This window comes from Miniopterus schreibersii (assembly GCF_964146895.1).
Source record: "Miniopterus schreibersii genome assembly, chromosome: 14".
Lineage (NCBI taxonomy): Eukaryota > Metazoa > Chordata > Mammalia > Chiroptera > Miniopteridae > Miniopterus > Miniopterus schreibersii.
The window spans coordinates 53,437,255-53,464,842 of NC_138114.1; the positions used below are offsets into that span (position 1 = coordinate 53,437,255).

Consider the following 27,588-nt stretch of genomic DNA (forward strand, 5'->3'; position numbering starts at 1 on the left):
TATTATTATGATTTTGCCACTGTCAGTTAATTTCTCTGATTTGTTTTATTAGTTTGATGGTTGGGCCCAAGACTCAGTATCTTTCACGCCAGCCCGACGGACGTAAGAAAATTACTTCGGTGCAGTCCCTGGCAAACCGCGGTGATGAATAGCTTGGCGGGACAAACTTATTCAGACACACATTTTTCAGTAGTGGCAGGGAAAGGGCTGAAAAATTACTAGTAAATTGCTTTTTGTAAAAACGCTCTCCCTTTCCAATTTCCCCTCGCATGACTGTCGTCTGCAGGAGGACGGCGTGGCACCTGCCTTCTGGCGGGCCCGGGCCACAAAGGCAGTCAGGCAATGGGCAGCAGATCAGAGAGAGGGTTTCGATTTAATTTTCTTGTTAGACCCCCGCCGTCCCCACGCTCTCCCCACACTGGGCCCTTTGTGTGCATCTTTTTAACCTGTGGGGATAACTGTCCCTAAAAGATACATATTGTGTGTCCCTGGCGGGCATGCTCCGTCCCACCCGCTACCGGTGACCAGCGCCCCCCGGGCGGGGCCAGGAGGTGGGCACACAACTGCTCTGTGCCTTTTCTTTCCCTCCTCTAAGAAACTGCTCAGTTCTAATAGTTTCAAATGACAAAGGTCTCAATATCCTCAGCCCCTAGTGATGCATCGAGGACCAAAGAGGTCATGTCCTGTCTCCCGTGAACTACCCCGATGTGGCCGGCTCGGATTCACTGCTTTGTCTACAGACACGCAGATGCTCCGTGGGTGCGGACGTGCTGCTGGGGGCTCGGCGCAGCGCAGGGGCTGTTCAGACCCACCGTTCACGTAGCTTTCTCCCCAGCCCTACCTCTCAGGTCACACTCTGGCCACCCAAGGGTGAAAGGTTTAATGCAGAGGTTCTCAGCTGGGGGTGACTATGCCCCAGGGTCATGTGTCAGGGTCTGGAGATACTTCCAGCTGTCACACGGGGAACAGGGGTTACCTGTACCTAGTGAATAGAAGCCCAGATGCTGCTACACGATCCGCACCGCCCTGGAGAGCCCCCATAACAAAGAACTACCTGCCTAAGATGCAGGGGGTGCCTGGCTGGGAAACCCGGGTTCAGTCTAGCCCGGATGCCGCGCAGACTATGTGACGCGCTCTAACATGATGCAGCTCAGCGTGCGTGGCACAGCTGAGGAAGCACGTGGATGTCCTCAGCGCCTTCCAGTCAGGAGCAGAGACGGCCTGCCACGTGCCAGTGCCACGCTGGCCTGACACTCAGAGGCCAATGTAACAGAGCCCCAGACTGCGGGGAGGTCCACTCTGCGTCTCACTCCTGGATGCAGGCTCTCGGCCTCTCCCTCTCTTCCCCTTGGCTGGACCACCATGCCCGGCGGCCTGTAGTCCTATCTCAGAAGGAACTAGGATGTGGGGGCATGTCCTGTCTCTGTTGGATGGACACCTGGACTCGGGGGTCAGGTAGACCAGGATCCTGCTCTTGCTTTGCATGTCTTACTTGCTGTGTGACACTGAACAGTGACATAACCTCTCTGAACCTGTTCCCTCCTTGATATGGGCTACGTGGTGCTGAAGGGATTAGGTATAGTCTCCATGTACCTGAGCACCTGCGCTCCACACAACACCTGGAGTGGCAGCCACAGCGTCCCATTCCTGTGGCATTTCCCGAGAAGTGCTCGGAGACGTCTCTGTGCTGGCTTCTCGGGCCCACCCCCAGGGCAGCCCAAACGGTCTGCCATCAGCTGGGCTGGGCGGTGTGGCCGGAGCCTAATCTTGTCCACTCTTGTGGGCTCAGGTCAGTGACCTGCCTCTCTGGCCACTGGGCTGATACCAGGGCCCTGCACACCCCAGGCTCCTCCTCTCTGTCTTCTTCTAGAACGTGTGGGGGTGGAGCGAATGGTAACTCCACAAACAACATCCTTAACTCTATTTCTCTCTTCGACTTCAACCCTCCAGAAAGCCCTTCCATGTGCAATAACCAGCTGCGAATCTGCCTAATAGAGCGAAGGCATTCACCCCACTGGCGTCCCCAAGAGAGGAGTCTTTGGCCACCTGCGTCTCTTTAGTGGCATTTAATAATTCAGCCCAAGATGAATCTGCATGATGAACACACATAAAGCCTCGTGATTTTATTTTCTTTCAGGATTTAAATACTGAAACCACCACCATTGTTTTCACTTTCAGAGGTTGTGATCAAAGCACAAAACTTGATTCCAGAATGAATAATTTCTTAAAAAAAAAAAAAAAAGTATTTCCAAATACCACTCTCAGTGGAATCAAAGTAAAGAGTTACTGACTGACTGTGTGGACACAGGGAAACCCATGTTATTTTCATGGCCGGTGTTAACCCACCGCATGCAAGCTGCACCGCGAAGACCTGTCCTTTACGGTGCCCCCACGACGCGGTGTGGCCCACTCTCCCCGGCACCTAGAAAGGCTGACAGACATAGATTTATTTCAGTTCCCCAACTTGGGGCTCTCCGCATTCATCCAGCCAGGAGCTAGACTCTCCAATAAAAGTCTTCAAGGGAAAACAGCAGTTCTCTTGCATTCCAATAATAGATTAATCACGTCACCCTCAGAATATAGTAAAAACCCAAACCAAATAAACCGCATTTGGAGAACCATCTGCCCGTGAGGCGGAGACGTGCGTGTACAGCGGTAATTTGCAAAGCCGAAGAGGCGCATCGTTGGGCTTCTTGATGAATATAGTAAAACAGGTTTGTCTAATGGGGAAACATGCGTTACGATCAAAAGAAAAGCCAGTGCCTCCCACATGGGAAAGGAGGCGGCTTTCATGTCAGCGGCATCGCGAGCTGTGCCTGCCGGCGGTGCTCGGCCTGCCTGAGTTTCCTTAACGTAGGGGGGCGACCTCACCTGCCTAAAAATAATCAGGAAGCCAGGCCGGCCTGGCTCCATGGTTGAGCATCGACCTATAGAACTAGAAGGTCACTGGTTCAATTCCCGGTCGGGGCACAGGCCCGGGTTTCGGGCTCGATCCCCAGTGGGGGGCGTGCAGGAGGCAGCCGATCCATGACTCTCTCCTCATTGATGTTTCTCTCTCTCCCTCTCCCTCCCTCTCTCTGAAATCAATAAAAACATTTTTTTTAAAAAGTAAGACTAAACCCTAGCCAGTTTTGTTTAGCGGTTAGAGCATCAGCCTGTGGACTGAAGGGTCTTGGGTTCGATTTCCAGTCAAGGTCATGTACCTCGGTTGCAGGCTCGATCCCCAGCGCCAGTTGGGGTGCGTGCAGGAGGCAACCAATCTATGTTTCTTTCTCACGTCAGTGTTTCTCTCTCTCTCTCCCTCCCACTCTCTCTGAAAAGCAATGGAAAAAGTATCCCTGAGGGAGGACTGAAAAAGGAAAAGTCATGATCAGGAAGCAGGCAGCTGTCCTGGGGGCTCAGGCGGGTGCTGCCCGCGTTTGCGTGTGCCCTTCTGTCGCGCTGATGCCTCTGTTGATGTTTCTGAATGCAGGAACCATGGTCAGTAAGGACGCTGGCAAATGCGTACTCACAACGTCAGAGAGCGAAGTGGAACCTGCCGCCTGCCTGGCCCTGGAGATGAAATATGCCCTGGATGCCAACCGGCAGATCAAGAAACGGAATAAAGCCCTGCAGGTGCGGTTTAAGGATATCTGCGAGGCGCAGAACGAGCAGCGGGACTCACAGCTCACCACGGGGCAGGTGGCCGAGAGGCACGAGGCCAGGCCCGCATCCTACCGAGCCGCCTACCGCAAGTACATGACGGTGCCGGCGCGGAGGTCCATCCCCAACGTCACCAAGAGCACCGGCGTGCAGACCTCCCCGGACCTGAAGAAGTGTTACCAGACGTTCCCACTGGACCGCAAAAAGGGGAACCTCAAGAGCATCCCGGCTGCGGATGCCTTTAAAAGTCAGAACAACGGGTTTGAAATCGATGCAAAGGAGAAAGGTCAGGAAGGGCCTGGGGAGGAGGCCCGGCCGTGGGCTGCGGGCCGGGTGCAGACGACGGCGGCCTTGGTTTTCCACCCCCACGAACACATGAACGCGCTGGACCAGCCGGCAGGGGTCAACTGCGCAGAGCTGTGCAGAAACCCCGACGTGCGCAGCTGCCCAGAAAGGCCTCTCCCAAACTCGACCCGGACTCCCTCCCGAGAGCCCCACCACCAGCTGCTCGGGACAGCAAAGCAGGACAGGGCCACACTGGACACCGAGGAACCTGCTCCCTCGGCCTCCGGCAGGGTGTTTAAGACAGAGGTGGCCACTGTCTACGCACCTGCCCCAGGTGCACAGGCCCCGGAGCCCGCCTTGTCGAACTCTGCCGCCGCGAGCCAGTGGTCCCTCTGCCCCGCAGCCGACGAGGAGCGGAGCAGGGCCACCCAGCTCAATGGGCTCCAGGCGCCCCCGACGCAGTGCCTGTCCCCCGAATGTAGCGACCAGCCCCTGCAGACTCCGGCCCCCGCGGGGCAGGAGCACCAGCCTTCTCCGACGGGGGCTGCTGCGGGTGAAGCATGCCAACAAATCGTGCCTCGTACGGAAGTGGTGGACCTCAAAGCACAGCTCCAGGTGATGGAGAACCTGATCAGTTCAAGCCAGGAAACCATCAAAGTGCTCCTGGGGGTGATCCAGGAGCTGGAGAAAGGGGAGGCCCACCGGGAAGGGTATGTACGCTCACACCTTCTTTATGATGTGCTGCAGAGTCATCACCCCAGGGCCCACCGCTAGCCCCCCCTCCCCCATCCATCAGGAGGCTACAGCCCCTCTTTCTGTGACCAGGCTATCCTCTGAGCACAGAGCAAGCCCCGAGGGTCACAGAGGGTTTTCTGGCGCTAGACGTCATTGCATGAGCTCCTTCAGGGTTACCTGTTGGTTAGCATCATCAGCCTGCCTGGAATTCAAACCGTATTTACTCTCTGAGTGAATTGATGGTCTTTTACGTTTATGCCCCAGGACTAAAGGTTTATATTGATGAGGTATAATAGCCGCGTTGGTCCCAAACAGCTAATCTACACAGAAGCTGCGTGCCTCTTAGGAGTCATGTTATAGGAAAGAAAAAATTCAGATGGCATTTTGAAAAGTAAATGCTGACTCACATTAAATAATCGGAGTAGCGCTGACATTCAGGGCTGTACTGTTTTATGCAATAGACGGCATGTTTCTCTTTCCTTCCCTGGAGACCACAGAAGCAGCGCCCGTCCTTAGACAAGCCCTGTCTGAATGTGATCGGGAGAGAGATGCCCCCTGCCAATGCACTGCCCTAATGTCCAGGTGGGCTGTAGAGGGAATCGCACCAAGTTCACAGCCAGACGGTCTAGCCTTGGTAATGGATGCTGAACTTTGTTTCCACATTTTGAACTTGAAATTATGCAGCAGCAAATGTGAAAACAAAGGACCAAAAGCTAGGATGTTGGTGTTGAGCCCCTTAGCTAGGCAGGCCGGGGAGTGTGCTACACATACAAAGAGCCAGAAATGCCCAGGTTCGTGCTTCCAAAACGGTGCCCGAGGCTTACCAGCCTTTGTCCACGTTGGCCACACCTTCTCTTTTCCATTCCATGGCGGAACTGTCTGGACTCCCCCAGCCCATGTTCTGGATGAGGTGTCCAAGATGGTACATTGTCACCCAGTGACCAGCACCCTCACCCTGTGGGCCCAGAGCCAGCACAGAAGCGAACTGGGAAATGCACTGTCAGGGAGGCAGACCCCAGGCCCAGGGTCCCCCAGAGGACCGCTATGGCTGAGTCCAGTGTGAGGAATGCACCTCCCACACGTCCACCCCCTGGCTACCATCCACGGACGTCCCTGAAAGCCCTGAGCTGCTCTGTCCAGAACAGTGGCCACGAGCCACATGTGGCTGTTGGAATTCAAACTCAAGTTAATTCCAATGAAAAATTCACCTTGTCTATTGCACGGGCCACATTTTAGGGGCTCAGAGGCCACTGGCTACAGAACATTTCCATCATCACAAAGAGACCTTCACCCTGCAACCCGGCTCCTGCACATCTGAGGGCTGGGCACCACCGATAAGGCAAAGGATGATCCCAGGTGTCTGCTGGAGTCACGGGGAGGGAAACAGGTGCGCCGACACATCGATGTATCATTCACGACCGGCTCTGGGGGTGGGGCAATAGTGTTTGCTGATTTCTGTGGTGTAAATATTTCCACTGTGTCCAATTTCAACCAGCTCACAAAATCCTGAATATTTAACGTTCTGGTCCTCTGAGTATGGGACCTGAAGGGCAGGCTCCAAGTCCGTCCCTTTAGAAGGAGGAATCCTCAAGAATTGTTTTGTGCACTCAATCCAAGCTGGGAAATAGGTGTTTTCATGGCATCTCGTGGTAGAAAACAGGAAACCCGCTCTACTTTATGTTGATGATTATTTAGTTGTTATGTAACACGATGCAGGATTTTGAGGCCAAGTTAAAATATCAATGGAGTTTTCCTTGGAAAATACTCTACAGTTTATAATAAGAGTAGAAGATGCTCAGAAGCAGGGTAAAATCAATTTCCCTCCCCACCTCACCCCCCACCGAGCGGGAGGGGCCTGCTTTGTACAGAGTTTTACCTGCATTGAGAGCAGCCGCGGGGAGGCAGGCATCTGGTGTGCATCGCCGAGCCAGGACTTTGAATCAGGCAGCAAATCCTGCCCCAAAGCCACACGGCACAGCAGGCTCGAGCCGGGCCTGGCGGGGCCGCGGTCTTGCTCTTGTGCTCGATGTCAGACAGAGCAAGGGGAGGCTGTGCTCTCTGAACTGGGCTAGTGGCCGTGGGCCAATTCACGTTTCCTGAAGCACAGTGAATTTTTCTCACTCCAGGGTTTGTTTCTGCACCCTCACTATTGGATCTGTGCACACGGCGTCTCTGGGTTTGTCCGGCAAGCTCGCTGCAGTAGCTCTTACTATCGCACAGGAATTTCTGGGTCACTAACCACAACCCCTTTCAGGAGCTTCCAAATTATCTTGCATGAGAGACTCTTTCCATAACCTCATTTACTTACATAGAGCTCTGAAAGGCCTCAGGAGGGAATGTGTTCATGTAAGGCACGGGTGGGGAACCTTTTTTCTGCCAAGGGCCATTTGGATATTTATTAACATCATTTGCGAGCCATACAAAATTATCAGCTTAAAAACTAGCCTGCTATATTTGGTCAAACATCTCATTGAATTTATTGAATTTTGAGTCCCGCCTGCAATTGCCTTGGCAAGGCCAGACCAAATGATTTCGTGGGCATATATGGCAGCAGGCCACATGTCGTCCCCCCCCCCCCCCCCCCCCCGATCTAAGGCAAGTTCCTTCATCTCAGAGAGCTGCAGTTTCATCTCCCATCACATAGGGACAGTGGGCGTGGAAAGGTGACGTGGACACAGCTCCGGGCAGTGAGAGGTGTGCGGTGGGCCCTGAGTCAAGGATATACCCTGACGTGGCATCTCAGGAGGATGCTTTCCGAAGTAGGTAGATGTGGGACAGTGTTCACAATCATGCTTTCACAGTCCCTTGTAAAATGTTCGGGCAATTCACGAAAATCGCTCGCTGTATGCGGCGCGGGCAGCCTTCGATCTCTCCACTGGCGGGAATGCCGAGATTACCCGGCCTGCTTCACAGCTCTCGGTAGCACTCTTGTCTCTTCCCAGAGTTCAGGGTCACTCAGGCTACCAAAATAAGCCACTAACGCAGTCCCTGAAGGCTGCGAACCAGGCCAGTGGGCACTGAGTTTAAAAACCCGACCATTAACTCCCGTCATTCCAAGGGCAGCGATGGGTTGCTGGGCAGGAGACCTGAGCGCCCAGCTGCAGGCCTGCGTGCTCATGGTGACACTCACAGCAGCTGTGACATGGCACCCGCGGGGAGACGGCTCTTTATTCCTAAGACCCTGCATCCCACGCAGTAGGTGTGGTGATGGTTCGTGGGCTGGGCCAGCCCGATGGTTCTCGGTTCTCCCAGGAAGACTTGACAACAATGTGAGCAGTTTCACTCGAGCTCCCGGGCATGAGGGTCGGGTCCTCCCAGCAGCCGCGGGGTGTTCCCCACAGGCTTAGGTATGGGGGCGGGGGGAGGGGCAGCAGAACCCTGGCCACGGGGCGTAAACCTGATGAATGTGCACAGTGACCCCTCTTTGTCCCTCCACCCCTCACCCACGCCTCACCCCTCCCACAACCAAACGTGCTGGAGCTGGCCTCTGTCCTTTCCTGTTCCTTTTTCTGCTGCAACTGGTGGCTTTTATATATTTGCGATAAAATATTCCATTTCTAAAGTCCAAGTATGGGTTGTCATATCTGCTGGCTTTGAAACGGAAGCCTGCACCATATCCTCTCTAGCATTTTCTCCATTTAATGCACAGGGCCACGGGGAGTCTTCTCTGTAGCTTGTGTTTGTACAACTTTGTAAACACTATTTTTAAGTTCTTGAAAAATAATAGCCTTTCCATTTCTAATATGAAAAATGAAACCAATATATTTCTACGAATAGAAAACACATTCAGAGTTCTTGCTCTGGGCTTCATGCAGGTATCACACATGCTTGAAAATGTAATTTGAATAATCTTCCTGTGCAGAATGCGCCAACAGCTCTCAGATACCTCCCCAGCCTTTGAAGCAGCACCGAGCTGGTGGGCAACGCAGACACCCGTCTGCAAACAATATGAGCAAATCAAGGCACGGCACGGACGTTTACGGAATTTATGGATTTGTGTCCCAGAATCCATATGTTTTAAAAAAGGAATGAAATGCAAGTTCTAGTTTTCAAATACTTTTAAAAATCGCATGAAGTTTCCGCTAAGCTGCGCCAAACTGGTGTGTGCTATAGTTCCTGGTGGATCTGTGGGAGTCCCGGGAGATGAGTCTCTGGGCAGAGACCCTGCAAAGCTCATCTATTCTCAGCGCCCCAACACGCCAGCCCTTCTGCATTGTCTTATTTAATCCGCACAGAACACCACAAGGTAGAAATGATCTCCACAAGGAAACCGAAGGGTGCGCTGAGTCACATGCCGGAGGTCAACAGGCTGGTGAGAAACGGTGAGGACAGAAGTCGCGTCTACACCCGTCAGGCCCAAGCACCCTCGGACCCTTCTCTGAACACAGGAAACCTGGATTGTCTGTAGGGAACTCAGTGGAAGGGGCTAAGAGGCTCCTGCACCCCAGACCTGGTAAGGTCCATGCAAACTTACATTCTGCAGAAAGCAAATTTCCAGGGACAGAGACACAGAGACCAGCATCTGAAGGGATTCCAGAAATAATGCCTATTTTCAGGATTCATACTCTACAAGAGGAATCCCCTCTGCGAGGTAATCTCAGAAAAATCAAGGCCATTGATCTTGACGCACAGGGAACCGAGGGCTAAGCACAAAATATGGCCATGAGCAGCCTTCCCGGGGATGCCACCCCAGGGCCCTTCCGAGCCATCTGCAACCCGAGATGCCCATCCAGCACCGCCGCCTGCCCGCGGGGCTCTGACTCTTAAGAACACATCCAAATTCACGTGAACGACAAGTTGAAGGAAAGTTTCCCTGGCAGCAGAAAAATAACTATGCATGAAAAAAATAATGAAAATATTAAGATTAAAATAGAGGAAAGTAAGCCTGCAGGCATTTGAAAGGATATTCGTGAGAACTGACTTCCTAGGTAAAGATGATCTAAAAGCAGGCGCTATTTTGACTAAAAATAAGGGAAATTTTTTTTCTATGGATATTTCATTGACTACAGCAATAGACTATCTCCTCAGATAGAAGTCTCACCATTGGACACAAGAATTTTATAAATCATGACATGACAATTGAAAGACTTGTCTTTCCTTCCCCCCCCCCCCCCCCCATTAATCCTGACCTAAGGATATTCCCTCCACCGATCTTTGGAGGGAGAGCGGGAGAGAGAGAAACATTGATGTGAGATGGGCACACTGTTGGCTGCCTCCCACACCCACCCCAACAGGGGCCAGGGATCGAACCTGCAACCGAGGTCCATGCCCGTGACCGGAAATCGAACCCGTGACCCTTCGGTGCCCGGGCTGATGCTCTAACCACTGACCACCACCGGCCAGGGCCAAAATTTAAAGATTTTCATCTTCAGCTACCAGAGCTCAGAAAGAGTTGTTTTTTAAAAAAAAAAAAAAAAAAAAAGCAAAGTCAGGCTTTTGAAACAGTGAGTTCTGATTGAAATTTGTTAACTACAGTGCTCTAAAAACGCGCATCAAGAGGAATGATAAAGATAAAAGTCTCTGTGGGTATTTACCACGGGAGCCAGGGGCCAAGGCACAACATTAAGACTTTCAAAGGAAAAGCTCTGTAAGTTGGTCGGCAGGCGACAGAGCCGGGGCCGGGGAGAAAGGGGGACCCAGAAGGAGCGTTTGTTTTCATGCCGTGTTCACATTCCTATTTTCATTCCAGTTGGGCAGCCAGTGCCACCAAAATTTATTTTCATTAATTGTCAATAAATTATAGCTTGAACTTTATCTCTCCTCCAGGAAAAAACCAAGTTAATCAACTCAGCCTCGGCTTAGCCCCGAAAAGTTGTTCCCCTTATTAATAGCTCCTGTCGGTGCCCTCCGGGACGAGTGACTGGTTTGCCATTATTGTCATCATTTCGCAACTTACAGTCTCCTTGACTTCAGGAACCGATGACAGAAAGCGTCAGCTCTGTCCTGGTTTTGAGATAACCAGGCCGTCCGCGCGCAAGATCCTAACTGCCGCCCTCCCCGATGGCTACCGATTGATTTTGATGGGGAAGGATGATTACAGGACACTAACGAGAGTCCTGCCCTAATAACAGGGTTCAGCTCTGTCTGTCCCGGCCGAATCTGCATGGACTGCTGACAGTAACATGGCACACGCCCTGGTAATAACATGCTCTGTCTCCTCGGAGGGAGCCGGGCCGGAGGGAGAGGCGGCGATGACGGGGAGCGATGCTGCGGGAGGCGAGGACCAGGCGGAAAGCAGGGGCGGCCCGCGGACTCCCGCGCCCTCTCAGGGGGTCTTAAATCTTCGCGCTCGCGGCCAGGGTCTGCCCCGAACCACCATGACCGTTTCCCTTTAATCCTCTGTAATGAAAACAAGCATTAAAAGCTTCCCTCACAGCAGAGCCTCCCCAGGATTACCGGGTCACCGCACTCGGAGAGCGGCGAGGCAGTAAAAGTTCATTTGTCAGCGCCGCCTAAAGAAGGCCCCCAAGTTCGTTCCTAACAGGGTGCTTCTCAGGGAAACGCGTTCAGAGGGACGGCTTCTGGGATCAAGAACGAACGAGGGGGGCTGGTTTAGGTGCAGACAGGGCCGTTGATTTTGATAACCGGGTGTGGGAAGCAGACGGTAGCTGACCTTTCCCCCGTGTTTGGGGGAATTTTGTGGGAGGATGGTAATGCCTGTAGACGGAAGTTCTCACCTGATCCCCCCGGAAACACCACGAAACTGACCACCCACCTTCCCTTTGCAGAAGCACAGGGTATGGTGGCAGTTAGCCCAGCAGGAAACCCATGCAGACTGTTCACTCACTCACTCACTCCCTCACTCATTACTCAAAAAATGTTCCTGAGCATCCAGGACGGGCACTGAATGTCCCTAAGGGAACAAAGGACAGAACTCTCTGCCCTCACGGTGCTGACACAGACCAAAAGCAAAACAACATCTAGAATGTATGGCATGTTCCGTGGTGATAAGTGGTGTCAACTTCAGCAGAGAAGGGAGGCAGGACACTAGCTTTCTATGAGTCGTGAAAGAAACGGGTACTTAGCAACGTATGCTGCTGGATTGCTGCAGTCCAGCCCGGCGCCGGTCCCCTCATCGGCAGCTCAGCACATCACCGGGTGACTGCTCGGCGCCCTGTCTGTGGCTGTCGCACTGACCGGTCCCCAGTGGGCATCCACGTGATCAGGTGCCTTTCTCTCTCATGACTCAGAGCATCCTGGTGGCCTTGGCCAGATCTTCATCTGCTCTCTCAGTCATCATTCCACCCACCTACAGACCTTCATTGACTAGCACGCCAGACGTTGACTGGCTGGGCAAACAGGGAGGTTCAAGCGAGCCACCGAGAGGCCCAGTGACAGGTGTTCAGGCCCAGGGACATCACTGAGAGCAGAACAAAGGGCACCCGACCGAGGAGGAGCTGAGGGTGCTGATCCTGAGGGTGCCTTCTGAGAATGCTAAGAAAACTTCAGGACAGTCAACCCGCTTGGACATCCCTTGGGCAGGGAAAGCGGGGTGCGTGAAGCGTTGGGGGAGGTCACTGTTACTCCGTGTTCTTCAAAACACAACCTCAGTTAAAACAAACTGCTTTGTCTGAGTGGGGACCCCGGCCATGGATGAACACGTAACTGCTCGGCCGAACACAGCAAGTTGGCCACTGGCTAAAAGACGCCTCCTACCAGCCACTGGGAGACAGGGAACTGGTCCCTCTCCCAGTGAGAGCCAGCACTGCCTCCTGTCGACCAACCGATGAGCTTGGAATTTGATAGGAAAATCGATGTCATCTTGTTTTAACAATTTGACCTTGGAGGTTCCCCAAATCCTACAATTAATGGTCTATAAAACAGATAAAGAGTTGCACTTCCATGGATATCAGGGAAAGTCTAAATTCACTTAAGCTACTGAAGAGCTGATCAGGAAGAGCTGATCACTTCCAGGGCATGAGCTGGGAAATTCCTGGTGAGACCACAGACTCAGGACAAGCCGAAGCTACAGCGGGGGGGGGGGGGAGGGGGATAACCCATAGGAGGGATCACAGAAAACAGCTGCCTTCTCTACTTTTTGAAATTTAATTTCTCCCAACAACAGTACTGGTATCATTTTATGCCTCTAATTAATACCGCTTTGAGACGATTGCATGAAAAAGCCCTTGAAGATGCTGAAATGAATGATGGCTGAGTTATCGAGAAGGGGCAGCTGGGACGCAGACCTGGGCTGGACCGCAGAGGAACAAACGGTCTCTGGCAGCCAGCGGGAACACGGAGACAACAGGAGCAATCAGAATGAAGGGCACAAATTAAACAAGCGCATTATCACCCAGAGCAGAGGCCGATTCCTACTCTGCAGCCACCGCCGCCCGCCGAGGGCCTAACGCGCACCCTGGAGCCGATCCTGAGTGACAGTGCCGATGCTGCGTGTAACCAGTGTTTTGAAGACCACGATTAAAAGAGCATGCCCTGATTTTACCCTTACTCCAGATGCCGTTTGCTTATGTGCTAGAAACCCTGAGCTTGAAGAAAATCACTATGCCATATAAAAGACCAGAAAACCAGCAGCAGCCCCGTGGCCTGTCCCCCTCCCACAACAGAGCTGCGGAGGGCAGGGCCCGGGCAGGCCGTGTGCCAGCGCATGGGCGATGCTAGCCGAGAGGAATGCTCTCCCGAGACCTAAAATCAAATGTCCTAGCGACGTGAGAGGAGGATTTTCATTTGAGAATTTAAGCTCTTATGGAGAAAATAGTGCTGGGCATGAAAGTCAATCCAGCCCGGCCGGTGTGGGTCAGTGGTTGAGCATCTGCTCCTGCACCAAGAGGTCCCCGGTTAGATTCCCGGTCAGGGCACATGCCCGGGTTGCGGGCTCGATCCTCAGCTGGGGTGTGCAGGAGGCAGCCGATCCATGACTCTCTCTCATCACTGATGTTTCTATCTCTTTCTACCTCTCCCTTCCTCTCTCCTTAAAAATTAATTTTTTTTAAAAAGTCAATCCAATAACCCAATACTAGTAATTACTATTAAATACCACAGAATTAATTTCCACCTGCCAACCATTGTTTCTGAGATGCTGATAACCTGGCTGGACTTTGCTCCTGAAAACAGGCACACAAAAAGAAATATATATGTGTGTATATATACACACACATATCATACATACATACATACATACATATATATATGTGTGTGTGTGTGTGTGTGTGTATATATCCCCCCCCCATTCCTGACCTTTTGAAGCAATCAAAAAAATTTTTGGACTCAATCATTTGGCCTACCACTGAGGCCCCATCCTCAAGTTCAGAGAGACACGGAGCGGGCGGTGTGGACGTGGCCATGAACAAAGCTCTCGGCGACCTTTCTCCAGCATTTCTCACCCGTTCCACCCCCTGGGGCCCGGCCCCCTCGATCTCCCTGCCATGCGGTCGTGAAAAGGCAGCCGCTGTCTGTCACTCCGGGCCCTGCTCTCCAGCCCCTGCGACCCAGGACACAGCAGAGGTTATCACCAGGCTGAAGGTGGCAGCTGTCCCCTTTCCTGTCACTCCTGGGGCTCTATCGCACACACTGCGACACCAGCTGGGCCGTGTGCCTTCCCATCTTTGCTGTCATTCGTTGTTTTTTAAATTCTATTCCCGATCGCCTCTTTCGCTCTTGATCCACAACAGGAACAAGGAAGGACTCACGCACCCAACACTGTCCCTGGTGTTGTGGTTTTTTCAATACATACGCAAATATGCACATTTATATTTTGATGACAACAACTATAGAACTGGAGCAGATCACTCAGAAGCCTACGGTAGCTGGAGACACTGGTGCCCTGGACTCGAAGTTGAACTTGAGAATTCCAGGCCACGACAGAAAGGAGCCCCCCGACGTTTTTCTTTGAATGGGGGAGCTCCACGCCGTCTTCCATACATGACCCTCATGTACCGCCTTTGAAGTGGAGCCAGACCTCGCGAAGAAATCTGCCTCACTACGAAGCGGAAGTGCCAGTGACCTTAAAACGTGACTCCACTAACACTGGCTGTAAAATTCGCTTGTACAAAACCTGCTTCAACAAATGGGCATAACCCCCCCCCCCCCCCGTGCCTTCACAAAGCCCACGCTTTTATGTCTCTCAATTTCCTAGCTCAAGCCCAGGCGCCTGCACTTGTCAATCCAGCCCAGGACCAATGCACAGCCAAAGGGAATCACAGAGGGGGTTCAGGGTCCCAGAACTGGCCCGTGGGTTGGAACCGTGCTCTGGAGGGATGGGGCGGGCACAGGGTGGCAAAAAAAGGAGTCAAGGAAACAGCAAAGTACTGGAAAGATTATCATGGGCGCTTGGCACTGTCCGTGGTGCTGAAGGTTATTTTTCCAGGTTACCTACGTTGCTAAGATCAGAAAATACGGACAAACGGCAACTTACTGTAATGGAGCAATAAACAGTGGGTGCTGCAAAGATCAACACATTAAAAATCCATATTTCCAGGGAGCGTACTTGTCCCTGGGGTCCTAAGGGGTCCTAATGGGGAAAACTAGGACCCGAGCTTTTCACAATTTATACTTTTCATTTGCTTTCTGTGCTCAGTTGGAATTTTTTTCATTAGATTTGTCTCTTACCGAACTTCAATATGAGAAGGCAAAGACTGTCTTATTTGGTCAAATTAATATTAAGCAAACACCCAGGGAGTCCCAGGCATTGTGACAGGCACAGGATTACAAACCTATATAAGGGAATGAGTTTTCCAAGTCAAAAGAGAGGAGAGATTTACCAATGGAGCAATTAGCTTGCAAGGCTGGAAATTTGTGATTTCTGATCATGACTTTCTCCCACTGACGTTTTACACCAACAATCCAAGCTCTCGTCTCCAAGCTCCTCAGCACTCAGGTCTCTAGCCCTACAGTCACTGGAGACGTACCTGCCCTAAAGGTTTTGCTCCTCTTGGTGGAAACGGCGACCTAGAAAGACACCATTCCAAGGGCTGGTTTTATGACTTGTTTCCGAGAAGGAAACACCAGAGAAAATCCGTAACAGCGCTTTGCGGGCCCTGTCATCCAGCCACGACTCGCCTGTTTCATCTGTACTTGGAGAACAGGCCCATTCTGATGCTGCAACGCAATTCCTAACGTGACCATAACACTGTGGGCGAAGCCACACCCTGCAGCTTGGAAGCTCCAAGGACAATTAGGCGGATTCTCAAAGCAATAAGCACCATGGCAGCACAGGTGGGTCCTCGACTGAGGACACCCTCCTGCTTAATTCAAGTCCAGCAGACGTACTGTGACTGACACTCGCTGCCTCGGCAGCCGGGGACACGCCCGGCAACACTTTAGTTTTACATTTTACCCACAAATTAAACTCTCGTTGACCTCCCTTTCTATCAACTACCTCTATGGACTCCAAACATTTTAATCCTTTACAGGAAAGAAAGGTCGGGAGCGAAACCTGAGCAGCAGGCTGAAGGGTCTCTCTCAGGAACACTCGTGGCAGTGAGATCCTGGAAATGCCGTCAGACCTGGTGGACAGCTGACCGACCACAAGCTTTTCTTTTAAATCGGTTAATAAAAGGGTGGCCAGAATAATGCCTGGCACCTAGTAGGCACTTAATAGCTGGTTACTTACCGACTCTAACGGGGGGCGGGGGGGAGGGATGTATGCTTTTTACAAGGTGATAAGAATAGTTTTTTTAATAGGGCTTTAGAAAAGCAATTTCTAACTGAAGATGCCCACGTTCCTAGAAGAGAGTCCTGTGCATTTCCGGTGCCAGATGCCCTGGCCGGTCACCGTGGGACCTGTGACAGCCTCACGCTGGCAATTACACACAGAGCAGAACCCCAGTCCCACAGGTCTCAGGACCATGAGACGGGGCTGGAAGGGTCGCCAGGCCCTCCTCTGTAGGACCAGGTGGCAAAACTGATTTGAGGACTCCAGGCTCTAATGTAAGTGAGACACTTGGGAACGCTGCTAGACAGGGCAAGGGAGGGGTGTTGGTGTTGACAAGGCTTGGGAGACATTTGTCCCAAGGCCTAGGACAGGAAGGTTCCCTGTGCCCTCAGGTGAGGGTGAAGAAATGGCCCCTCCCCTGACTGTGCCCCGTTTCTTTGAGAAGCCTACGGCTGGAGCTGACTGGCACACAAGCAGCTGCCACGAATCCCCTCCCCGGAGGGTGGGGGGCAGTAGCCGGGGCAGCCCCTCACCCGCAACCCAAGTGAACGGCCTGACAGCCTGACAGTGTGATGACCCAGCCCACAGCACACACATCATCACGGGACACGGCTCGCGCACTGGCCTCATTTCCCTGCACAGAATGACCTTGGTCAGAAACGAGCCTAGGGCCAGGCGCCGGCCGTGAGCTGGACGGAGACGGCGCCTGGGAGACAGCGAGCACGGAGCACGGACAAGGTCAGAGTCAGGACGGGAATGCTGGTGTCAGCTCCGCAAGCCCGGGGGGGTCCAGGAGCAAGGGCCCTCGGGCTCGCCGTGAAGGGCGTGGACAGGCTCTTCAGTCTTTCCCTCCTGACAAAGTCAAGGGCAGGAGAAAAGGCCGAGGGTGGGACCCAAAGGTGAGCAGAGATGCCACCACACGACGGCCCCGACGCTGGCTCAGCCAGAACGGGTCACAGGCAATGACGGGCAACACGCGGGGGCAGAGTGTGGTCACTCGGCCAATACGACGCACAGAGCTCGAAGGTCGAGTCCCAGGTCGCCGAAACGCATGCGATAACCGGGCACGGGGTAGAAAACCCCTTGTCAGATGTTTGTGTAACACAAAGTATATGAGGAAAACAAAAGTCATTTCCAATTCAAACTGCACGATACATGCAGAAGTTTGCCCAGCCGGGGGATAAACCTCGGACGATCGTGTGACAGAAAGCCGCCTGTGCCCACCGCCGCGAGGCTGGGCGACGCCACGCATGGACTTGACCCCCAAGGTGGGTGCAAGCCGACTGGGATGGAAGCTTCTCTTCTGCCACAAATTAACAGATATGGTTATCGTGCCTGGCCCCGGGTACAAGGCGACATTCAGAAAAACACAGCAGCGTGTCAGGAACATCCTGGAGGAAATCCCAGCCGATGTGGATAGAAGAGCCTGTGAAAGCAGCCCCCACGCTGGCTCCTGGGGGTGGTTGCTGAGAGACAGATAGCCAAGGCCTGGTCAAGAAAATCCTGGTCATCAAACCTTTAAGTGTAAACAACCTTCCACATTATACTCCAAAAAAGATGCCATAATTTTTTTTCAGCAAGAAGAGAATTAGCCTCCCCCAGCTCCTGCCAAACTCTGCAGCCTCACAGGGCTGCAGAGCTCATCAGAGAAGGCAGCCGGAGAAAGCAAACGGGACGCGCATGAGGGCTGTGGGATGCGGGACGCAGAGCGAGGGCCGTGGGATGCCAGGATGCGGGATGCAGAGCGAGGGCGTGGGATGCCAGGATGCGGGATGCAGAGCGAGGGCGTGGGATGCCAGGATGCGGGATGCAGAGAGAGGGCATGGGATGCCAGGATGCGGGATGCAGAGCTAGGGCCGTGAGATGCCAGGATGCGGGATGCAGAGCGAGGGCGTGGGATGCCAGGATGCTGGGATGCTGGGATACAGGGCGAGGGCATGGGATGCCAGGATGCGGGATGCAGAGCGAGGGCCATGGGATGCCAGGATGCCAGGATGCAGGTATGCTGGGATGCAGAGCGAGGGCCATGGGATGCCAGGATGCGGGATGCAGAGCGAGGGCCGTGGGATGCCAGGATGCGGGATGCAGAGCGAGGGCCGTGGGATGCCAGGATGCGGGATGCAGAGCGAGGGCCATGGGATGCCAGGATGTGGGATGCAGAGCGAGGGCCATGGGATGCCAGGATGCGGGATGCAGAGCGAGGGCGTGGGATGCCAGGATGCGGGATGCAGAGCGAGGGTGTGGGATGCCAGGATGCCGGGATGCAGGGTGAGGGTGTGGGAGGCTTGGACACAGGGTCCAGCACACTTTCCTCTGATGAGCCAGAGGAAATATTGTGGGATTTTCAAAGAAAGAGGCAAAACCAAGGAAACTGTGTAGGTCCTTATAGAAACCTTTTAAGTAATATTTATTGTCTTAAAACTTCATATATGGACTCTACAATCTGATTCTGATTAATTTTCATGTGTTCCAAATATGATTATTTTGATATTTTTTTAACCACTTAAAAATGTAAAACCCATTCTTAGGTTGCTGGATAAAGCCAGGCCGAGGGTGGGACTGACCCGAGGGTGGTGGTTTGCAGACGCCTCCCTCTAGGAGGCCAGGGGGTTGCGGGGCAGAAATGGCCATTGCGTCAGCATTTGGGGAGCCGGGTTTCCTTCCGAGTTTCTTTCAAACACCATAAATATAAAGCTGCAGTGAAACATCCCAAATGCCCTCTGCTCATAACATCGGATTGTTTACTTCATCCAGCAGCTTCCGTTCACATTCCAAATTTAATTTAAATATCGTCTTAGCTGTAGCTGCTGCATTGGGTGCGTCAACGCAGAGAAGGGGGCCAAACAGGGCACGTTAACCGACTCCCGTCGCAGGGACGAGCTCTGGCATCGGGGAAGCGAGACTGGAGGTGTCTGCTCTGCACACGCCCGCGGCCACCAGCCACCGCGTGTGATGCTCTCCTGTTCTTATCTTGCAGGCTCTCCTATCGGACGGGGCAAGACACAGCTAACTGTGACACGTGCAGGAACAGTGCCTGTATTATCTACAGGTACGTTCACTCTCCCCCTCTCCCCTTTTATTATGAGTGACGAGTGACGTTTACCCACAATGCAGGGGTCCTCGGGGCCATGCGGAGGCGATGGTGGCAGTCGGAGAGTAAAGGGTGTTACCTTACCCTAACTCTGAGCTCCTCCTAAATGTCACCCCCCGGCAGGTGTGGTCACGGGGCCCGGGAGAGCTCGATCTGGTGTATCCTGCACATGTATCTTAGCCGTTTCAGAAACTGGTATGAGTTCGGTGGCTGTTGTGAGCCCTTCAGGTGGTGCAGACCACAGGCGCTGGGTTGCCGGGAGCACCGGGAGGACCGAGGCTGCTCACACCACAGGTGCATGTACGTCCTGAGGACTCACAGGCATGTGGCCCCTGGGGCGTAACCCCTGCTGTAGCCCCAACAGCCGGTCTCCATGTCTTTGCGTCTGAAGTTCACTTAGATTCCTCCCATACGGCAGGAGAAACTTCTAACAGGCAGAAGCCAGGGTGGGTTTCTGGCAGGAGTTTAGGAATTTAAGACATGGTCACAGCCTTCCAAGGCGACTATTTTTTCTTTCCGGAAATGTAATTTTCAAAAAACCAAATATGAAGCCTGAAGAACTATTTTAGTTGGTTTGCCAAATTATCAAAAACGCTTCTAACTGTACAGTTATACACCTGAAAACGAGTAAAGGAATTCCCGTCTGCCCCCAAATACACCTTCTAAAAAGGTCTCCAAAATTACCATCTTCTCATCCAAAAGGGAGAGGCAGGGACAGGGTATGAATGTCTTAACTATGGCAAGAAGCCTGAATCCCCAGAGTCTTGGACCCAGCGCAGGTCTCTAGCCGAGGCAGCACCCCCCAGCCAGGACCCCGGGTCCTTAGAACCAGCTCCGGCTCACCTGGGGACCACCTGGAAGGGGGGGAAGAAAGCCCAGGGCAGACTCAAGCCAATGTCACACGAAGCCCACTCCTACGGCAGACGTTGTCCACAGAGGGAGGCTCTGCCTCCCAGGGGCAGCGGGCAAGGTCTGGAGGGAGTCATTTTCAGCCGTCAAACCTGGGGAGGTGCTTTGGGCACCCGGAGGTGGAGGCCAGGGAACCAGGGATGCTGCTGACATCTTACAGTGCACAGGACGGCTTCCACACAACCGTCGGTCCGAATGTCCGCAGCACTGAGGTGGAGCAGGCTGCCTGGCTGGGACGGTCCCCGGGTTAGGGTCTGGGAGCATCCAGGCCCCTGTGGAGGGCTCCCGGCAGCCCCGGCCGAGCAGCCGAGCCCTGGGCTGAGCCGGTTCTTCACTATTCACAAAGAAGTGGGGAAATCCAGCACCCGGGCAAGAGTCTGTGTCAAGAACTACAAAATGCAACCTGTCTCCTCAGAGGCAGCAATGTGTCGGAGGAGTTTGGTTAGTGGGAGATTTCCTACTACATGCGTACGGTGGAAGGGAATCTGAATCGAGAGTGAAGGGATCGCCCGGCAGGCGTGGCTCATGGTTGAGCGTCAACTTACAGAACCAGGAGGTCACCGGTTCGAATCCCAGTCAGGGCACAGGCCCGGGCTGCGGGCTCGATCCCCAGTCAGGGGCGCGCAGGAGGCAGCCGGTCAATGACTCACCATTGATGTTTCCATCTCTCTCTCCCTCTCCCTGCCTCTCTCTGAAATCAATAAAAACATACTTTAAAATAAAAATTTTTTAAAAAAGCGAAGGGATGTAACTGACACGTAAGCACCCTTCACTGACGTCAGGCCGTGAGGAAACCCGGGACTGTCCTTGAGGCTCAGCTTCTGTTCCTGGGGGAGCTGCGGCTCACCCGGCCCTTGAGCAGAAGGGAGCGGCGATTCCCAGAGATGGCTCAGAGCGGGCGTGATGCGCGCACACCCGTTTAACATTCTGTGCGTGATTGAAGAGAGAATTTATTAGGACACTCTCCAAAGTAACTGGAGTAATTTAAATAAATTTGGCTCTAGATCCAGAAGGAACATACATTAAAAGTGATATTAAAAGCGATTTAACAAGCCCGCGAAGAACAGGAATTACCCTGGAGTGGCTGCTATTTAGAATGAGCTCGGCCAACCTCCTGCGTGAGGCCTTTACATCAGCCGCCGGCCAGCGTTTCGAGACAGCTGTGAGTGTCCAGCGCCCCAGGAACTGGCCAGAATTTAGCGAGGATTCACCAGGCAGAGGAACGAGCCGCCGCGATCCCTGCAAGGGGGGAAACGCACTGCCAGCGCCCCGCGTGAGCCAGGCCTCCCAGGAGAGGCGCCACCAGAGCAAACGGCGAGTTTTGGATCGGAGTCCCCTTCAGGAAAGTATTTCGGAATCTCTCCCATCCGAGCAACGACAACCATGTCATCATTCCCCAGCCCCAGCCTCCTGCTGGAGACAGGAGTGGCTCTGGGAGCCCCGGCGGGAGGGTTTCCCTGGACTCCCTCCCCCTGCCCCCGCCCCAGACAAAGATCTCGACGTTTCCACCAAGTCAGGCGGATATACAGCTCTTCAAACTCCGTTTCCCAGTGTCCCTATCACTTTATGCTGGAAATAATCAAAAGGCGACAGTCACTAACTCGGCAATGTTACGCGCCAATAAAAAGGCGAACGGCGACTCCTTCCATGGGGCACTGGCGCGGGCGGGAGTTTTCCGAGCCGGGCAGGTGTTAGGAGGAGGGAAAGCTCACTCCTGGTCAGCTCACTGAAAACCCGTCCGAACGGAAATCGTAGCCTGAAATGTATTATTTCCACTCCATTCGTATAAACTGAGATCTCGACGTTTACCTCACTTAAAGTCGCGCCTGTCTTTCGAGGGCAGGCCAGAGGCTTTCTGTGGACGTGGGGCCCCCACGAGAGCGCCGAGCTCCCTTCCGCGAACCACGCTTGGAAACGGGGTCTTGCGACGGGGTCCGAAGGCAGAACCCTCGTGGATGCGGCCTTGCGCCCGCCTTTCTCACATTCACCCCACAGCGCCGCACTCACAGAAACAGGGCGCTCCTGCCTCAGTCACAGCGCACTGGCCCAGGTCACCCGAGAATACGTCACCTCCCTTCAAGGAGGGCAGATGGCACAGACAGCCCCAAACACCACCTGCTCCTGGCGAGCGCGCACCTGGAGAGTAAGAGGACAGTGACATGGACGAAAAACAGGGCGACCTGCTGGCCAGGAGCCCCGGGCGGGCCTCGGGGGTGTCACCTGGCACAGGGCGGTGGCGGCTAATGCAGCGAGCGGGGTAAGGGGACTGCCGCAATCCTGACTCCCGGCTACCCGAGTCTGCCCGGATGCCTGGCAACCATCAATACACGGAGCCAGGAACCTCCTCCCTCGGGGTTCCCTTTGACCAAACAGAAAGGGGAGCGAGGAGGGGTTCAGCCAGGTGATTTCTCAGCATTCGCTCAGCCCCGTGATTCAACCTTCTAAGGCCAAATGCTCCACAGAGAGCACGGGTTTCCTGGACGGACAAGCACTCGGCGCTCACTAGTCCCTGGGCAGGAGAAGTCGCCTTTCAGGAGACCCCGCAGCGGTGCACGTGGGAGCCACGTCTCAGAAGCTTAGACCCACGGGAGCCAGAGGGAGTGTCCATGTTTCAAAGGCCTTTTGATTGGAGCCCATTTCTCCTGATCAAGGAAACTTGCACACGAGTCTTCCTTCAATGCCTGCCCACAGCTCGACAGAGAGAGAGCCCATGAGAAAGGCCCAGTCAGCGCAAGGGCAGGGTCCTTGCCGCAGGTACGGAGGCGGGCCTGTGGGTACCAGCTTTGTGGGCACCAGGCTCGTGGGTACCAGGCCTGCATCTAAGGCTCCGGGAGTGTTCCCGTGAGTCCCTGCTCCACCATCTCGGCCACTCCGCTGGGTCTTCCCCAAAGGGTGCCTGGAGCACCTGGGATTGAATCAGTTAAAGGAGTTTCAAAATAAAGAAATTTAAAATGCCAAAGGGCTGCGGTTGTCCCAGGGGCTGGGAGAACACAAGAGGCCACCGTATCTGCCACATCCACCTGTTACAATTTGTCATACCTGTGAGCCGGCAGCCGAGAGCCGGGGAGGTCAATGAATTTGACCCTGCCCTTCTTGCATGTACACACTGCTTTTCACTGGAAACCCAATTACCCACCGCGAGCGGCGTAGGAATCCGCTGCGTTTCTATGGAACACTCAGCCCGGGGAGAGGCAGAGGGGGCCACGTTCGAGACCCAGCTGCCTGGGGTTCGATCCACGCAGCCCTGTAATAGATGTGCACCTTTGCCGGAGTGATGGCACCTATTTCGCTGTAAAAAATAAGTCTGTCGTGGAAATATGCAGGGCTTGGAGAAAACATCAAAAAGACAAAAGGTCTTGAAGCAATTTCAGCGCACAGGGCTGCCAGTACCACAAGCGAAACGCTGGAAACATCGGCTGCCCCAGGCTGCTGCTCAGATCCCGGGGCCCAGGGGCAGGGCTGAACCCGCGCTCTCTCCGTCCGTCCTTGGCGGGTGTCCATTAAATCCCTGAGGCAGGCAGGAGGGCACCCGGGGTCCCTTACTGATCAGGTGGGTCCCTTCCTGGCGTAGGAGTCTCCTGAGCCGGTGATTTATGATGATGAAAGAAATGGGTCTGAGAGCTTCCCAGAAAGCATGCAGGAGCGAGAGCTGTGGACAGACACACGTCGTTTCTCATCCGAACGGCATCTGCTCCTGTATCGGCAAATCGATTCGCAGAGAGACGAACAACTGTTCTCGGCAATGAAACGACCGCCCTGCGGACGAGCTCACTGACACCGGGAGCATCGGAAGTGGTATTTTCCACAACTGAGGAGTTTGAGGGGGTCGATACGATTACATTCCCCCGAGACGACATCCCTTTGACTGCCATGCAGACCGATGGTGAAATTCTACTTCAAGGCCATCTCAGCCCGAAAAGAATATTAGAAGAGACCCGAGTTTCCGTTTTCCTGGGTACAGCTCTCCTGGATTGTCACTCCCATTCCCTGTCAAAATACGCTGTAATAATTTCAGAAACATGTTTAAGGGTAAGTTACTAATGTAATCTTTGCTCATAAGCAGTCGGAACCTTCTGCCCCCGGACTACGCGGTAACTCTCTATCAGACTAACCGATGAGTCAGGCTCCCTGTGAGTCACCACCTCAGAGAGGAACAGCGAGGCATTCCCGGGGCACAGCCCTCATTCCCCCCTTTCCTGAAGTGGTTAACTTGTGAAATAACATCGCTACCAATGGCTTGAATTCAAATTTGACATTTCTACGAGAAAGGCGTGTGCCAGCCTCAATTCAAAAGGGAATGAAAGCAAGATTTCAAAGACAATGACGATGCCAATTCCCGTTAATGGAGTAGGATCTTGACCAGCATTTACAATTCCCCTAGAAAGTGTTAGAATTCCTACCATTAGTTACCAGACCCTAAGCGACTGCGCCCTCCAGGGACCTACAGCTGCTCGTTTCTGTCCCCTCAAGGCGGCCACGCAGCCGGCCGCAGGGCAGGGGTCAGTCGGTGGCTGGGACCCTGAGCGAGTGGGAAGCTCGAGGACCTGCCTGTCGCTTTGCAACAGCAGAGAGAATACCCTGTTGTCCGCGTAGTTTCATCATCCGACGTGACCCATGGGCGGTCGGGCACAGGCAGGGTTTCAAACCACCACGTTGTCCCAGTCACGTCCTCCGCTCCGACCAGGGCAGCAGGGCCTTGCTTTCCTCTGGGCACCTCGCTGTGGAGACTGAAGGGACCGTTGCCCATCAGTGTCCACCCCCACGCCCTCCACGAAGACACCGCTCCTGACTCCAGCCTCTCGGCCCCTCAGGAACGGGGGAGCCAAGAGGAACCAACTCGCCAGATGAAGTCGAGCCATTCTGTGAGCAAGGACTCAGATTAGATTTCCCCGTGATTACATGGTTCCGTGGTGTGATAAATTGGTTAATAACGGGATTCCCAGTGCAGTCGCTTAATGGGAATTCACTAATTACAGGTGCCGGGCAGGGCAGCGGCAGCCGGGAAACGCTGGCCCCGTCCCGGGACCCGATGGCTCGCAGCCTGTCCGGGCCTCCTGACGCGGTTGGGCCCGGGGCACGTGCCGGCACTCGCCCAGCGCCCTGACGAAATCACTTCACGGACCTGGCATCCCGCGTCGGATGCGCTATCGCATCCCAGACTCAGTGCGAGGGTCTTGTTTTGCTGGTTGAATTCCCGAGCTGAAGGAGTCTCTTACAGGTATCGTCTTGATAACTGTTGGCTCTTTCTCTTGTCACAAAATCGATGCTCGACTAATAAAAGGGTAAAATCATGTGTGAATTCCACGTTACGGTTTGGAAAACTTTTTCAACAGCTTTTTTTCGGGGCGGGGGAGAGGTAGGGGATCCTTAACTAATTCAGTGAGCTAGTCGGGGCAGTAATGATTATAACCCTTGAAAAGAAGGAAACTGCGCCCTAGAATAGGTTAAGGGACCTACCGGAGCCCCCTCTGCCCCCCCAACGTCCAGGGAAAAAGACGAGACGAAGCCCGTCTTTCTCTAGCCCCGGATAACAGACCCAAGGGCTGTGTTCACAAACGCGCCACGTCCTGAGCTCTGCACTTTTTACAGCCGTCCCTAGAGGGTCTCTGCCTCCCGGCCCCGTGTTCTCGGCGAGCAGGACGTGAGGCCATGGGGTTTGCTTCCACCTCCCGTGAACCACGGTAAAGCTCAGAGAAGCCTTTTGAAACGAGGGGGAAACACTGGTTCTTGTTTTGGGAGCAGCAGGCAACTGGCCATAAACTTCTTGACAATATTTTTAACGTTTTTCCATAACAGTATAGTCTCTTACAATAAGAAAAATGGAACAGTGGGCGTCAAACACACAATGGTCCATTGGATGCGTCTGGGATGTGTTTTCAGAACTCCGGACGACACGGCTGTGCTGTTCTGTCTTTCCAAAACGTCAAAATTTGTCTAGGATTAACGGGCCTCTAAATCAATAGGATCTCATGTTTATAAATGGTTCACGGCTCCACTGGATAGAAAATGCTACGAGCTCAGGCGTCGCCATCACCACTGAACACTCACTGAAACCCACTGACATTTAGCCGGGCATCCGGGCCGGACGGGGAAGGAGCCCGGGGCAGAATCCTCCGGAAGCCTGGCGGACGCAGCATCAGGCTCGAGGCGGGTGCGGGGGGGGGGGGCAGGCAGGTTCTGCGGACGCCAGCACTGCCACACACCCCTGGGGAAGGTGCTGAGCTGCGACATCACGCGACTGCGACATCTCTAGGCGACAGGAAGATTCAGCTCCACCGTCATCCTGGGGACCACCGTCCAACAGGCAGCCCGCCATCCGTGGAAACGTCATGATGTGCGACTGTGTAGACTTCGACACCGACCGTGTCCACTGACAGGACCTCAGAGCTTCAGAGTGGAAGGAAATAAGCTATTTTTCAATGAAAAGAAACCTACTTGAAATATAGTTGGCCCTGAGCAGCACAGGTTTAAATTTATAAGCAGATTTTTTTTTTCCAATAAATACCATAAATGTATTTTCCTTATGACTTCCTTAATAACATGTTATTTTCTCTAGCTGACTTTTATTGTAAGGATACAGCACATAATACATACAACACACAAAACACGAGCTAAGTGACTGTTTATGTTACCAGTAAGGTCCGGGCAATAGTAGGCTATTAGCAGTTAAGCTTTTGGGGATTCAAAAGTTATGCACAGATTTTCAACTGAGAGGGGGATCGGTACCCCTCACCCCCACGTTGTTCAGGGTCGAGTGTAGGCCACGGTGACAGATAGACCATATTACAGCCAATCGCTTAATACGGAGCCATAAAGTGACAGTCTGAACACAACAGGAAGGATCGTTCCTCCGGCAGGATGTCACGCGATCCTGTGTCACTAAGGGGGATCCCTGCGTACCAAAGACCAACCACTAAATTCACTCCTCTCCTTTCCTTCTAGTGTGGAGCTCGATTTCAAGCAGCAAGAAGACAAACTCCAGCCCGTTCTGAGGAATCTCCATCCCTTTGAGGAAACTCAGGTTGCACCCTCGCCTTACTCTCAGGAGACGCACTCCTCCACGCCCAAGCAAAAATCCAAAACGGAATCTAAAAAGCACGGAAGATGGAAACTCTGGTTCCTTTAAAACGCGTGGCGTTTGGCGCTGAAGGGCCGTCTGGTCTTTAAAACCCACCGGAGTTCAATCCGTCCTTTTGCAAAACCGAGGGGAGCGAGCGAACCGTGGCCGACGCGGGCGCCACCCGGTCTCACCTGCTTACCAAAAAGGCCTTCGTACCAACAGTGAACAGAGGCAAGGTGTCCAGTGTCAGCCTTG

The 27,588-nt window shown here is 53.5% G+C and overlaps 2 protein-coding genes across 6 annotated transcripts in view; one reads left to right on the top strand and one right to left on the bottom strand.

The window, feature by feature from the left end:
* The window catches only part of INSYN2A (inhibitory synaptic factor 2A), a gene marked incomplete at both ends in the record, with an annotated part of 39,046 nt that extends 11,647 nt beyond the window's left edge, over positions 1–27,399 (top strand). The window contains 3 exons of one of the 2 annotated variants that reach the window (XM_081157831.1): positions 3,473–4,637; positions 19,251–19,322; positions 27,216–27,399. In XM_081157831.1, coding sequence (XP_081013957.1) covers positions 3,478–4,637; positions 19,251–19,322; positions 27,216–27,399 — 1,416 coding nt within the window. Of the gene's footprint in view, positions 1–3,456; positions 4,638–19,250; positions 19,323–27,215 lie in introns of those variants that run through there. The other variant, XM_081157830.1, reaches the window with a different exon arrangement.
* Positions 1–27,588, bottom strand: part of DOCK1 (dedicator of cytokinesis 1) — a 288,043-nt gene that overhangs the window by 132,808 nt on the left and 127,647 nt on the right. The gene's annotated exons all lie outside the window — the stretch shown is intronic.